At 40.8% G+C, this 14797-nt stretch overlaps 1 protein-coding gene across 4 annotated transcripts in view; it reads left to right on the top strand.

Moving 5' to 3' along the window:
* The window catches only part of skila (SKI-like proto-oncogene a), a 79853-nt gene that overhangs the window by 40332 nt on the left and 24724 nt on the right, over nt 1–14797 (top strand). For 2 of the 4 annotated variants that reach the window (XR_009791888.1, XR_009791889.1), the window contains one exon: nt 3084–3207. Coding sequence is in view for 2 of the 4 variants with exons in the window: in XM_061798422.1 (XP_061654406.1) it covers nt 3250–4356 (1107 nt within the window). In the remaining 2 variants the exon portion in view is untranslated. Of the gene's footprint in view, nt 1–3083; nt 4357–14797 lie in introns of those variants that run through there. The other 2 variants (XM_061798422.1, XM_061798421.1) reach the window with 1 other exon arrangement.

Consider the following 14797-nt stretch of genomic DNA (forward strand, 5'->3'; position numbering starts at 1 on the left):
TTTGACTTTTGATGCATTTAGCATCCGGCTTCCTTGTCTTGGTACTGAACGCGGATGCTTGTCTATTCTGCTATGGCCGGTGTTTCTTTCGCTCCCCATCACCCGAACCTCTTCGCCTGTGTTTTTTTTTGCGCTGAAACAAATGGTTTGCCCGGAGAATAAATTTTAACAAGCGGATGTGACCGCAATTAGCATTTTTACACATTTTTCTCCAAAGAATACAACTTTATTCTCTTGGGAAATACAACTTTTTTTGGTGGGGCAACTATGGGTTTTTACACCCGAAATACAGCTTTCATCCTTCAAAAAATATGCTTTTTTTTTTCTTCAAAGAATGCTAATTTATTTTCATGAAAAAGTGCAACTTTAATCTCTAAAAAGTGTCACCTTTGACTCCGAAATCCAACCATTTACTCTCCAAAAATAATGTTTTTCTAAAAACAACAACTTTTTCTTGAAAATGTATGACTTTTTACTCACAAAGTATGATGTTATGAAAAAAACCCATAACGTTTTTGTCAAAAGTATTCAACTTTATTCTTTAGAAAAAAAATTATTTTCTTAAAGAAGTATTACTTTTTACTTCCAAAATACATTTTGTAATTGTTGGAAAATATTTTCTTTCGCTATGAAAATACAACTTTATTCTCTCAAAAGTATAACTTTTTCTTGAACATGTATGGCTGTTTACTCTTGAAAAATGTTATCTTTTTCTCTCAGGAAACACAACTTTATTCTCTCAAAAATACAACTTTATGCTTTGGTTGCCCAAACTTAAACAGTCCCGATGTTTCAAAGTTTTAGAATCACCGACTAAGGCTCCTTCTAGTGGTATGGTAAATAATCACTGAGTTAAATATAAAATAAAATACATTTAAAACATATTAGAATGAATGAAAATATCAACCGAGGGCGATAAACAAAGGGTGACAAAAATTAATCTAAGACTTTCAACAAGTTTGCAAGTGTGTTTAACACCAGACACAGTACAAGGAGCATCTGAAATACAGTTAGTTCATTTGTATTTAACTTTGTAGTCAGTTTATTTAGACTGAATCTTTAAGGACGGTTTGTTTTTAAACATCTGTTTAGGTAAAAATGTTATTTAACGTAACTAAAAAGTCTAAGAACCACTGTGCTACGTGAAATTCCTATTAGTACTATATTGTGTAGTGAGAGCTAATATGATGCACTAATGTAAGTCGTGTTTAGCTTGTTCCACATGCTAAATCCTGCTTTAAAACACATCCACACTGTTGTATGTCAAGCTGTGAGAGGAGGGGGGTTTAATTGAGGTGGGTGGGGGGTTTTCTGTTAAGGCTTTCATGGGTGTTTTTCATGCGCTTGAAGGAGCCAGTGTGGGGTAAAAAGGCTTAGTGCGTTATTTATTTATTTATTTATTTATTTTTTTTGGGGCAGGAGCACTTTCACTTGCAAAGTGCAAATGTTTTGGGTGCATTGTGGATGGCGGGCCGAGATTAACGTAATGGGAGCGGCGGCGGTCATGTCTGATTCACTGGTTTAGCTTGTCGGGATTCTCACTTGTTTGCTCACACGCTTGCTGGAAAAAAAGTGAAATATCCAATGCAAATTTCAAACCCCCCCCCCCCCCCCCCCGACACACCCACACACACACATGCGCACACACATCCACACGGGTTCAATTACAAGTGCTGCAATAGGCTTCCTTGTGTTTGTGTTAACTATGTTAATGGCCATTTGGCTCAGTGGTGCATGCAAGCACCCATTGACCTCGTCAGTGTCTCCTAATGCAACAGCAGCCATAAAGCATTTAAAGGTTTTGTTGATTCCCTTAAATATAGCCATATAAATAGGAAGTGCTAGAGGACTCTGCATCTTTTTGCACAATTGTCAAAAAAATAAAAAAATAATTTGCACCGGCATTACCAGATAACTAGCAACCCTTTATTGCTCAGTGACTGTTTTTGTCAATGTCTTTATGTCTCAAAAGTGTTCTCTGTCAATTGACTGTCTGTTGTCGTACTAGAGCGGCTCCAACTACCGGAGACAAATTCCTTGTGTTTTTTGGACATACTTGGCGAATAAAGATGATTCGGATTCTGAAGTAATGCCATGTAACAGAATGCTTTATTTTAATTTTTTTAAAGAAAAGTAGATTATTATTTTTAGAAATAAATTGCATTTTCTTGAAAGAAAAAAGATCTTATTTATAGACTTTAAAAAATAAAATAAAATAAATAAAGTTCTATTTTTTTTAGAACTTTTGTTGTATTTTCTTAAGGTGTATTTTAATTTAGAAATAAGTTGTATTTTTTAAGAGCAAAAAACTCACACTTTTGGAAACTATAGTGTTGTAGTTTTAAAAATGAAGTTGTATTTGTTTTTAACAAAACGTTCTATTTTTCGATAAATTTATTTTTGACCAAAAGTTGTAATTTTATGAGAATACATTTGTATCTTTCAAGAATTTTTTTTTTCAAAATAAAGTTGTACTTTTAAAAAAATCAAGTTGTAATTTTTAAGAAAATTTTTTGTTTTAAGAAAGTTGTATTTTTGAGATTTTTTTAATACATTATTTCATGAGGATAGAATTATAAATTTTTGAGAAAAATGTATTTTTGTAGTAAATACATTTATTTTTAAAAATGAAGTTGTATTTTTTTTTTTGAAGAAAGTTCTTTTTCAAGAGAAAATGTAGAAAAAGTTGTAGTTTTGTATTTTATAAGAACATATATTTTTTTATAAATAAAATTGTATTTAAAAATAAAAAGTTGTATTTTTGTTCAAATAAAGTTCTATTTAAAAAAAAAAAAAGTGAGACAAAAGTTATAATTTTACAAGAATACATTTGTATTTTTTGAGAAAAAAAAATTTTTTTTTAGAAAAAGTTACGTTTGAGAGAAGAGTCATTTTTTTGGAGAAAAACATCTTTCTTTGGAATCAAGTCATGTTTTTTTTTAGAGTAATAAATTGTACTTTTTACTCAAAATGGTCCTCCAAAGTTTTTTTCTCGTGTAAATTTTCTTGTTTTACTTTTGCAATATTTTTTGGTGTTCCTCTGTTGACTTTCTTTTATTTACTTTTTTCAAATCACCAGGAAGCATTTCGGAACATCGAAAATTCTCCATCATGTGTGTGTCCATCTACCGGAGGATCAACGTTGTTTAAAAAAAAAAAAAAAAAGGGGGGGAATAAAAAAAAAAAAAAAAGGAGCTGTTACAAAAAGCCTGACGCAAAGAGACAAGAACAATAACAGAGCCCACAGACATGGCAGGCACCCAGACCAGTTTGAAGAGCCCCTTCAAAGGCCTGAGCTCCTTCAAGGGCAGCATGAAGCGTCTGTACCGTGAGCGTCTAGAGGACGCGCCCATCAAGAAGCGAGTGATGGCCGAGATCAACCTGAAGCGCAGCGGCTTGGAGTCCTTCCACAAGGCGGCCAAGGTGAAGCGGGAGCACGCGGAGGAGCTTCACCACCGCGACATGGACGCCGAGCTCCACGCGGCCGCCTCGGCTAAAGCGCTGGACCTGAGCCCGGGGCTCAAACACACGCTGGCCCAGTTCACGCTGAGCAGCCAGAGCTCTCTGGGGGGCCCCGCCGCCTTCTCTGCGCGCACCGGCCACGAGCGTTCCCACGCCGGCATGCCTCCGCTGCCCTCCCCTCCCATCTTGGGAGGCGGCCCCTTGCTGGTCCCCTGCGACAGCTCCACCGAGCTCACCCACTCGCTCCTGGAGGGCGAGTCCATCTCCTGTTTCGTGGTAGGTGGCGAGAAGCGGCTGTGCCTGCCCCAGGTGCTCAACTCGGTGCTGCGCGACTTCTCGCTGCAGCAGATCAACACGGTGTGCGACGAGCTATACGTGTACTGCTCGCGCTGCGATGCCGAGCAGCTGCACATCCTCAAGGTGCTGGGCATCCTGCCCTTCAATGCGCCGTCCTGCGGCCTCATCACGCTGACGGACGCGCAGCGGCTGTGCAACGCGCTGCTGCGCCCCGGTGCCGCGCCGCCCGCCGAGCTGGGCGTCGAGCTGTCGGGCCAGGGTCCGCAAAAGGAGAGCGAGGCCAGCTTCCAGGTGGAGCACCAGTGCCTGGGCAAGTGCCAGGGCCTTTTCCTGCCGCAGTTCTACACGCAGCCCGAGGCGCCCTGCGTCCAGTGTGTGGAGTGCCACCTGCTCTTCTCGCCGCAGAAGTTCGTCATGCACTCGCACAAGTCGCCTGACAAGAGGACGTGCCACTGGGGCTTCGACTCAGCCAAGTGGCCTTGCTACCTGCAGCTGGCCAGGAAGTACCAGGGCTCGCCCGAGGAGGCCAAGTGCAAGCGGCTGCTGGACGAGGTCAAGGACAAGTTCCACTACCAGCTCAAGAAGACGCTCGACAAGGTGAGTCCCCGCTCACGTGCCGTCCGGCGTGACTCAGCGTCGTCCCGCTCTGAAGGAAGCTGTAAAACTAGTGTTTAACCGGACGCAATCATAGTTTATCACACTTCCTGGAAGACACAAGGGGAAAAAGTCTGGAGATTTGGGGGAAAGGTCATATTGTGAGAGAAAAAGTTCCATTCTCAAGCAGATAGTACTATTTATTTGTTCATAATTTCAAGAAAAGCATTTTCTTTTTCAGAAAAAAAACCCACTTCTTTTTTCCAAGAAAAATGTAATTTAACTTTGTATTTTTATCAAACAATGAAAATCTGAAAAAGACGTCTTTTTTATTACAGATTAAGTAGTTTAAAAAAATGTCAAGAAAAATATCGTAAGTCACCATTTTTTTTTTGGGGTGGGTTTTCTCCGGGCAGGCACGGTGGATGACTGGTTAGAGCGTCAGCCTCACAGTTCTGAGGACCCGGGTTCAATCCCCGGCACCGCCTGTGTGGAGTTTGCATGTTCTCCCCGTGCCTGCGTGGGTTTTCTCCGGGCACTCCGGTTTCCTCCCACTTCCCAAAAACATGCATTAATTGGAGACTCTAAATTGCCCGTAGGTGTGACTGTGAGTGCAAATGGTTGTTTGTTTCTATGTGCCCTGCGATTGGCTGGCAACCAGTTCAGGGTGTACCCCGCCTCCTGCCCGATGACAGCTGGGATAGGCTCCAGCACGCCCGCGACCCGAGTGAGGAGAAGCGGCTCAGAAAATGGATGGATGGATGGATGGATGGGTTTCCTCCCACATCCCAAAAACATGCATGGTAGGTTGATGGACAACTCTAAATTGCCCGTAGGTGTGAATGTGAGTGCGAATGGTTGTTTGTTTTTATGTGCCCTGCGATTGGCTGGCAACCAGTTCAGGGTGTACCCCGCCTCCTGCCCGATGATAGCTGGGATTGGCTGCAGCACGCCCGCGACCCTAGTGGGGAGAAGCGGCTCAGAAAATGGATGGATGTAATCTTATGAGGACAGTCATATTTTTTTCAGTTTTATTTTCATAAAAAAGTCATTTTTCTTTTCAAGGAGAAAAGCAGCCTTTTTTTCTTAATGAAAAACATGCATTCATTATTTTTTGGGAGAAGCTGCAATATCCTGAGAAGTTATTTTTGTCAACCAGCCAAAAGACGTGGTCACTTTGTCGCTGACTGGTCAGGTGGACTAGACTACACGGTGTTTTCTTAAACCGCTGTTGACCTACTCTGTGTGTGCGTGTGTATTTGTGTGAGAGGTCTGGGACAGGTGGCCTCATCAGACAAGATGAGGTTAGGCCAGCTGGCCACAGCTGAAGGGGAAGTGCATCATTTGTCCCCTGCCCACCCCCCGGGGTCACCTGGGGGTCACTGGGAATGTCACTGAACAAAAGGCCAATACATGAACCTCATAAACTGCCAGCCCATAACCAAAGCCCAGCACTGAATAGACTGTAGGCTCTGTCAAAAATGGATTTGAAAATGGTTCCGGTGCGATTCCTGTTTAGGATTGAAAGATTAGCAATCTCTGTGTATCAAAATCTTACCCACATACAAATCATGTTTTTAGACAAAAATGCAATGCAATTGATTTGAGGGCAGCACTCTGGATCTTTTTTCTTTTCTTTTTTTTTTTTTTTACCCAAATACAAAGAATAGTAAGGTTTTATTTGGGTATTAATAATTGGATGCAGAAGTCATAGGGCGGTTCCTGGTTTCAAGTATACCGTGGTTTTAAGTCGTTAGTGCAGGCAAACTGACGTGCCCCTCCCACTCCCGTTGTTGGTGCGAGCAGTCCGTGAGCCCGACAACTTTTCCCTTGTCAAAAAAGTCGTCTCTTGGGAATTCTTCGGCTATCGGAGCTTAGTAGAGGAAGCATAATTATGCAAAAAGTGATGATGAATAATGGCTACAAATATTGGAGGCAATACTTTAAATACGATAGCACATTTATGAGCGGGCCACCCATCAGTTTTCCATGTTACAATAAGGCTGTAGTAAAGTCATAATTACAGCAAATATTTGTATGAAAAAACTTGTAAGTACGGCGGCAACTGAGTGTGCCTTGTTGTGCCACGTGACCACTTATTCTTATGCTGCCGCGCAAAGTAGTCCGTTGCGTGCTGTCCGTGAACCTCAAAATGGCGTAAATGGAGGACGTCCTCTTAGTTACATTTTAAATGGTGCAAAACTTGACTGCCCTACATTTCTGTTAATTCATCACATGTTAAGAAATTAATTTGACATGGGGGCACCCCTCTGAATCAACATTTTCAAAGAAGAGTCACATTTTATTTGAGGTATTTACATCTGTCATTAACCACGAAAGCATACATTTCAACTCAAATGGATTCTAAAGATTTACTGTATGTGTGATGCGAGAAGTGAGGTAAGACTTTTTGTGCACAGATAAGAAGACTCCCTGTCCGCTTCAGTCGTGATTAATGGTACATGCGTCTCCTGTCCTGCCTTCCCATTTGTCTTCCTCCCCTGGATTGAGTAGATATACTAGAAGCAAGAACAAAGGTCAGCGCACAAAGCGCAAGATGAGTGCGTGAGACGCCGTAGCTAACCGCGTCGTTAAGGTGCCGTTAACCGACGGCTACATGACGCATCGTCGCCGCTCGCCGTCGCATACTTTCGCCTCCTCTCTGGAGCCTCTGTCTCACCACCTTGTCAGGTGTTGTCATCTTTCTGCGGAATGTCTTTTCTCTCATTCCCTCTCTCTCTCTCTCTCGCTCATTCAATGTTGAAGCCATTGTTGGAGGAAAAGGCCGCACAGCTTGATAAGATGGAAAAAAAGCATTATGAGGCACAATGAAATGCTGTTTTACAAGTTCAAACAAATCGAAATAGTTGTCAAAAGTTGTCATTTTATGAGAAAAACAGTTTTACAAGAAAAAAGACATGGGGAATTTTGTTGAAATTACACCTACTGGCTGACTGAAGGCCAAAATTCCCACGTCCTTTTTCCTCTATCGTCTTAATAGTTCGTCTTTCTTGTATATATATTTTTTTCTTGATAATATTCCTTTTTGTTCTTGTGCTATTTTGACTTCATTCTCATTGTCATGCTTTTTTCTCGTAATATTACGACATTATTCTTTTTAATATATCCTGTAAAACTCCGATTGTATTCTTGTTTCGTTTAATAGTAGGACTTAATTCTAGTGAGGTTTTTTTAAATGTAAAATTATGACTTTATCATCATAAAATTACGACTCTATTCTAGTAAGATTAGGACTTTTTTTCCTCATCCAATTAAGACTTTAGTGTGTGAATTATTTCCTGTAAAAACCTGAAATCTCAACTTGTCATGTTTTTATTGGCAGAATCGGACTTTATTCTTGTAAATATTTCTTACGTAAATAAGACTTTACTGTCATCAAAAAAGAAATTTTTGTTTTGGTTGTAGAGTTTTTTTTATTGCAAAAACTGTTTTCATTCAAATTTCCTGTAAATTATGACTATTGCTGTTGAAAGACAACTTTATTAAGGCAAGACTCGTAACCGGTTAAATTGCATGCGTTGGTCATGTCGGGGTCTGTAAAGTAAGGTGCCTGTGTCCAGATGTGGACCGGAATCCACCTATTGAGCACCTCTTGATCAGTCCCTGCTTCCTAGGTAGGAGTTAAAAAAAGGATGTCGTTCCTCAAAGAGCGGATGCACCGCTTCCATGAAAGTATTCGCCGAGGACACCGGCTGTTCATCTCTGTGTGTGTGTGTGAGATGAAAGTGCGTGTTTGCCTGAACAGGAAGTGAGGCAGACGGACGTGTCTCTCAACCTGAACATCCTCCAGACTCCCGCAACCGCCGTCTCCGTGGTGGTGACTCATAGTTTCCACATCCCAGTGGATGTTGGTGGAAGCCAGGCAGCTTATAGTAACACATACTTTTTCGCACTGGCTTTTTTTGGGAGAAACTCTGGCGTGTTGCTCTAACCCTTTTCCCTTTGGCCCACATTTACACACTGTGGCTTTTTACAAGCAGTAGAGGCTCGAACAAGGGGACGCATTCTGGAACTTTGTCACTTTCTTCGCCGGCGACCGGTCACGTATCCTGTTCAGGGTGTTTGGTTTGAGAAAGCGCAGTTCAAACCCCCCTAACCTCCTGTGCTTTACAAACAGCACTCTGTGCCCCGCAGCGCTGCTAGTGCAAACACAGACGCAAGCGGCGCACACACACAGGAAAAATTGACAAGAAGAGTCTTGATTTTTTTCAGGAAAAATCTATGAGACTAAAGTTAGATTTTTGTTGTATTTTTGTAGGAAATATTTATGAGAATAAACTCACTGTTAGAGGAGGACTATGAGAATTAAATCAGGATTTTTGCAGGAGAATACATTTGTAATTTCAGGAAAATAAAGTGATATTTTTACACAAGTGAAATGGGAGTCAAATAAAAAAATACAAGAATTAAATCCGGATTTTTTACAGGGAAAAAATTGTAAATTTTATGAGAATAAAGTAATAATCTTATGACAATAGTTTTACAAGAATAACGGAGAATAACGTCTTATTGTTACAGGAAAAAATCTAGGAATTAAAAGGAAATTTTATGAAAACAAAATACATTCTTTGAGAATAAATCTTTCATTTTCCAAATTTGTAAATAAAAAAAAATATTTTTTTATAGGAACAAAATTCAGTGTTATGCAAAAAAACTTGGACCATTAAGTGATAAAAAAATTTCTAGATGAAAAATAAAGCATTTTTATTCTCCTAGTATTACGACTTCACTCTTATAACTTTCCGACTTTTCACTGTGCCCGTAACACTTCTGAGAGCGACAGTGGCACTCAGTTTGGTGCAGACCTCTGCCAAGGCCAAACGTACACCTCCTGTGTCTTGAATTGACTATTCTGTCACGTAAGCTTTGTTTTTGTTGAACAGCGAATCAGACGCGCTGACCTGATATTTTTCAGCCAGCCTTGCCGACCGACATAACCGCGCCGAGGGAATTGAGTGTGTATATGTGTGTCGGGCCTTGTTTTGTCGCGCTGGCTCAGTCGCAAGTGTCAGACGGCGAGAACAGCCCCCCCTCTTGTCTATCCCGCCCCCTCCCCTCTCTCGCGGCCGGCCTGACTGAGTGTCTGCGGCACAGACGGCAGACAGCTGCATCTCTCTATTTGCTGTTTGGAAGCCAGGGACTTCATTACTGCACTGACGCAGCTAAACTCATTCGCTATCTGTTGGTCTGTCTGTCTGTCTGTCTGACTGTAGCTCGCTCGCTCGCTCGCTTGCTCTCTCTCCCTGGTGTCATCTCATTGGATTGTCGCAGTCGTGCTAATCATGCTTCTTGCTCCTCTTCCAGCTCACATCCAGCTCCATTTGCGCAGTTTGATTTCAACACACAGAGATTTCAGCCTACGTGAGCCCAAACAAGTTAATAACCCCCCTGTTGCCCCCACCGCCAACACTTGTCACTTGTTGCTTCATGACCATGGTTTCCTCACAAACCAAAATCCTGAATGAAGACCTTGTGAACGATAACTTTTTAAAATTTGTTTTGTTTTATAAAAAAAAAAAAAAAAAAAAAAACAGAAAAAAGTTGCAATTTTACAAAAGTCCAAATATTTTTAGGAACAAGCTGTAAAGTCTGTCTCTGTGACAAGCACTTGTCACTTGTTGCTTCATGACCATGGTTTCCTCACAAACCAAAATCCTGAATGAAGACCTTGTGAACGATAACTTTTTAAAATTTGTTTTGTTTTATAAAAAAAAAAAAAAAAAAAAAAACAGAAAAAAGTTGCAATTTTACAAAAGTCCAAATATTTTTAGGAACAAGCTGTAATTTCACCAGAAAATAATTCAAAATTGTAATTTAGCAAGAAAAATATTACATTTTATACACATTACAATTTTGTATTTAAAAAAAATGAGAAAAAGGGTGTTTTGAGGAAAATGTTATTGTAAAAAATCTAAATATGCAAAAAGTCATGTTACATTTGTAATTTTATGAGAAAAAACAAAAAATCAGACAACATATTACTGATTTTACTGAAAGCCTTTTTCTGACAAAGTTGAAATGAACAGTAGTCAACAGTACGATAGCTTAAGACGAATAAAGTAATTTTCCAATAATTTTTTACATGACACACTTGTTATGCAGAAACAAAAACAAAAAATCACGTTTGGAAAGAACTTCAGATTCTGAGAAAAAATGCATAATTTCCCTGGAAAAATCGTCTTTTGAGCGTTATGTTGAAATACTATGCAAAAAGTCAGTTTTATGAGAAAAATGTTGAAAAAAAAGACAAGAATTCAGCATATTATTAGAAAAAAAAAATTGAAATGCAAAAAGAGTGATTTAAAAAAATGAGGTGAAAAAACTAAAAAAACAAAAACAAAGTTTGAATTCTAAGCGTTAGAACAACAGAAAAAGTAGTAATTTTACCAGGGCAAAAATATTTGAAGAATTAGTGTGTAGAAGAAAAATTCCCATCATATTGCGAGAGAGGAGTCATATTTTTTACAGGGTTGGTGATTTTAAGAGTTAATAATTTTCTGACAAAATGTTTCATGTTCAGATGCGCAAACAAGTCAATAGTGCCAGACCCAGGGCTCCAACCAGCCGACAGTAGCAAAATAAGCATCAAAGGGAGGCGATAAGTCGACGGTTACGTAAGCAAAGGGGGAGCGCTCGTTTGTCTCTGTGAGGCGGACGAGTGGAGACGCCCGTGGCTATCGATCGGCCTTGATGGATGTGGCACGTTGCTAGAGGAGGAAACGGACGAGTGAAACCAAGTCCCTTTTGGGTAAGCGGTCCGTGTTGAGATTCGCTCTGCAATCGAGTTAACCTCGCCGCTACCGCCTTATTGCGGCTCGCCAGACGGCCTGCGGTGTCGGCTGGCGCTTGCGGTCAAAACAGTCACGGAAGCCGAGCCTCAGCTCGTCTGTCGGTGGAAAATTAACCTCCCCGAGACCCCGATGAACCACTTACCGGCCTGGAACAACCCCCTCGGCCCACCAGTCACATGCCGGTTTGCTCTCTCGTGACCCGCCCCCTCCCTTCCCCAGGATGGCCGTGTACATAATTCATGTCATTTTCCAAAGAACAATGATCCATTTATGCTGAATTCACAGCAGCATCTTTGAAGCTCCAGTCTGTTTGTCATGCCAGCCACAACAAGCCCTGCCTGTGTTTGCTTGCTCTTGTAAAAGTAGGAGGTGTGCGCCAGGGGGGGTATGTCTCTGGTATGTCGCCATCAGGTCAAAGGCAGCCACAGCACAGCAGCGGCATAACGGTTCGACCGCCTGCTGGTGGAGGAACGCCATATTCGCATAATAATGTCGTCAAAGTTGTAATTCTGAGGACACATTTTGTAATCTTACAACAATTAAGATGTCATTTTACAAGGAAAAAAGTCATATTAGGAGAAAATGTAGCTTTTATTTGTAGGAGACAAACTTAAAGCAACAATTAAAACGTCGCAAAGTCCAAATATTACACAAAATAACCATGTTCCGAGCATTCTTACGTAGTTTCTTTCAGGAAAAAAGACTAAATATTGCAGGGGAAAAAAGTCGTATTCAGAAAGATTTTTAAAGGGAAAAAAGTTGGGATCTCCCGACAAGCAAGTCACAATTTTACAAGAAAAAAAGTCAAAGAAACAAACTTAGTGGGATGTTAGTTGGGTCAATGTATTTTTATGAGAAAAAAAAAAAAACATCAACCTGTAATTGATCAAGACAAAAAAGTCATATTAGATTTTTTTTCTCGGAAACAAACTTAATGCTACGTTAAAAATATTATATTTTTCTGAGAATAAAGTCCAAATGTTACACAAAGAAAGTATCTCTTGCAAGAACTTTTCATAATCAGCTATTTCAAGAGAGAGTCATATTTTCTCTAACAATCAAATCATAATTTTAGAAGAAAAAAGTTGTAACATTAGAAGAAAAGTTCCAACATTTTTCTAGGAAACAAACTTAATGCAACGATAAAAAAGAAAATCACAATTTTCTAAGAATATAGTCCCAAAATTAGATGAAAAGAAAATATTTTATAGGAACTATGTTGGTATTTTTTCAGCAAAAAAGTTAAGCGTCATCGATGTATTTACATGAAAAAGAAGTCAGAATCTTAAAATAGTCAAGTTGGAATCATACGAGAAAAAAGTCAAAATTGTATGACAAGGTTTAAAGGTTTATGCAAAAAAAAAAAAGGAAATGGCAAAGACTATGCTGTTGTCAAGTTTGCGGGTGAAAGAGTCGCAAAAAAAGTCATTATTTGACTGAATTCTAAAATTAAAAACGCGACAGTTTTCTAAGAATAATGTCGAAATATTGTGTAAAAACGACAGTCAACATTTTTTATGAGACCTTATCTTAGACGTTACACTGTAAATATGGTGTCATTTTCTGAGAAGAGGATTGAAATATTACGCATATATCTTTATGAGAAGCGCAAATCACAGATTTAGCGCAAATCACAGATTTAGGACAATAGTTGTTTTTGGAAAAGGGGGCCCCTTGCGAGGTTGGAAGGGGCCTCTGGTGTGTCGCCATCAAGTCAGAGGCAGCCAGCGTGGCAGGAGGTAATGGCTGCGCGGCCCACTGGAGGAACGCCAAATTCACCGCTCGACGAGCCTTCGCCTTCAGTTTTGGCTGCCCTCGGATTAGTTCCGCACCAGCTAACAATCGGGCCGGGAAGCAAAAGCCCATTATACACTCGTCGGCATGCCGTACTTAAAGTGCGCCGGCGGTTAGCATTCCCGGCTTCGGCGAGTCTTTCCCAACGAGAGGCTCGCTGAAAGAGGAAGACGGTAATGTCAGGGCTTCTGCTACGAGCTCGGCCGCAGCATTCGTGAGGTCAGTCAGTCAGTCAGTCAGTCAGTCAGATAGAGCGGAGCCTCGGCCGCAGACTAAACAAACACAACCAAATGTATTCCAGACTTTAAAATAGCTCTGCACTCACAGCCCGTGTGCATGTTCACAGTACTGAGACACCCCAAGCCAGACCAGTTTTTACACACGGTTAAGTCCACACGTATGTGGACATGTATTAAAATATCGTGGTCCAAATTGTATCAATGCCGACACGCCAGGAGGTTGTAAAAAAAAAAACCCCAAAAAAACACTTTCCACAGGAAAAAATGTTGGCTTGCAATCGCGTATCTGGAAAAACTACAAGATTGGAACATTTTAACACATGAGGGAAAAGTATTAATATCTTCTGGTGAAAAGAGGTATTTTGACCAATAAATATTTTATATAAATTGCATTTTTGGGCAAAAATCTTTTTTGGGAGGACCGAAAAAAAGTCCAAACAACATCAGAGTAAAATGCTGATTTTAAAATAACGTAATAAGTGAAGCCATCATCTTCAGTTTACACTGCTACCGATGCACGATGTTCCGCGGTTACGAGGCACAACAAGGCATGCTCAGTTATTGCCATACTGTTTTTCGTTTGTTAGTTTTATATTCACGGTATACAAGTGTTTTTCATCCAAATATGTACTGTAACTGTGACTGTAATACTACGCTAGCATTGTTTTGTGATGGACTACGGTGCATTCTGACTTACGAGTACTGCCATTGGACCCCCTATATGGGAACATACAGTGCTAGTGTGATCCTGGCCTCAGTGAAAGCGTTTAATTGGCAAAAAGTTCAAAGTAGACTCTTACGAAACAAGCAACAAACAAAAAAACAAAAGGCCGGAACACACTTGAAGACCTCGTCCGGTTTGTTTTGGCGCAAACTCGCAAAGTCTGAATAACGAGCCATTTCAGCAGTAATGAATTGATTTGTTGACAAGGAAGTGAAGCGTCGGCTGTCTGGTCTCCCTGGGACACGCAAGAGCAGGTTGTCTTTTTAATCGGAACTGATGCGTTTGCATTTGAAAGACTCTTTTTTTTGCCCGCCTCCCCCCTTCGGCAGGAGCGCTGATTAATGAAGATGTAAACGCCAGAGATGGCGCTTTTTCCATAGGCGCACACGCGTGGACGCGCACCATACAGGCACTTAAGAGTCCCTCTCTAATATTTTACCCCCGCGGATGGGGAAGCTGAGCGCTGGATATCAAAGGGGTATCGCAAGTCCCGCCGGACCGCCACCAAGACATTAAGCCCGGCCGCCACACTCATCAATTATTTATGCTGCAAACAACCCGGAATCAAGGGAGAATTGACAGCCCTCGCCATTATGGGAATCCCCATCGCTCCACTTATTCCTGTAATTTATTTTGCATGTTCCGTAATAGGTTATTGTCTCGTTGGACTAGATGTCTGCGTTCCTTCAAAACACGGCTTGGTTTTCACTTTTGTTTTCAGCTTCGCCAGCTCCTTTTATGTTGCAGCTTTACCTTTGCTCCACTAACACGAAAAACACCCTCAACCCTCCCCTCACACTGCTTGTAAATCCTTATCTCACCACAGAGTTTGACTGTATGACTGACTTACTGACTGCTTACAAAGATTGGAAACC

Source organism: Phyllopteryx taeniolatus, chromosome 14 (genome assembly GCF_024500385.1).
Source record: "Phyllopteryx taeniolatus isolate TA_2022b chromosome 14, UOR_Ptae_1.2, whole genome shotgun sequence".
Classification (NCBI taxonomy): Eukaryota; Metazoa; Chordata; class Actinopteri; order Syngnathiformes; family Syngnathidae; genus Phyllopteryx; species Phyllopteryx taeniolatus.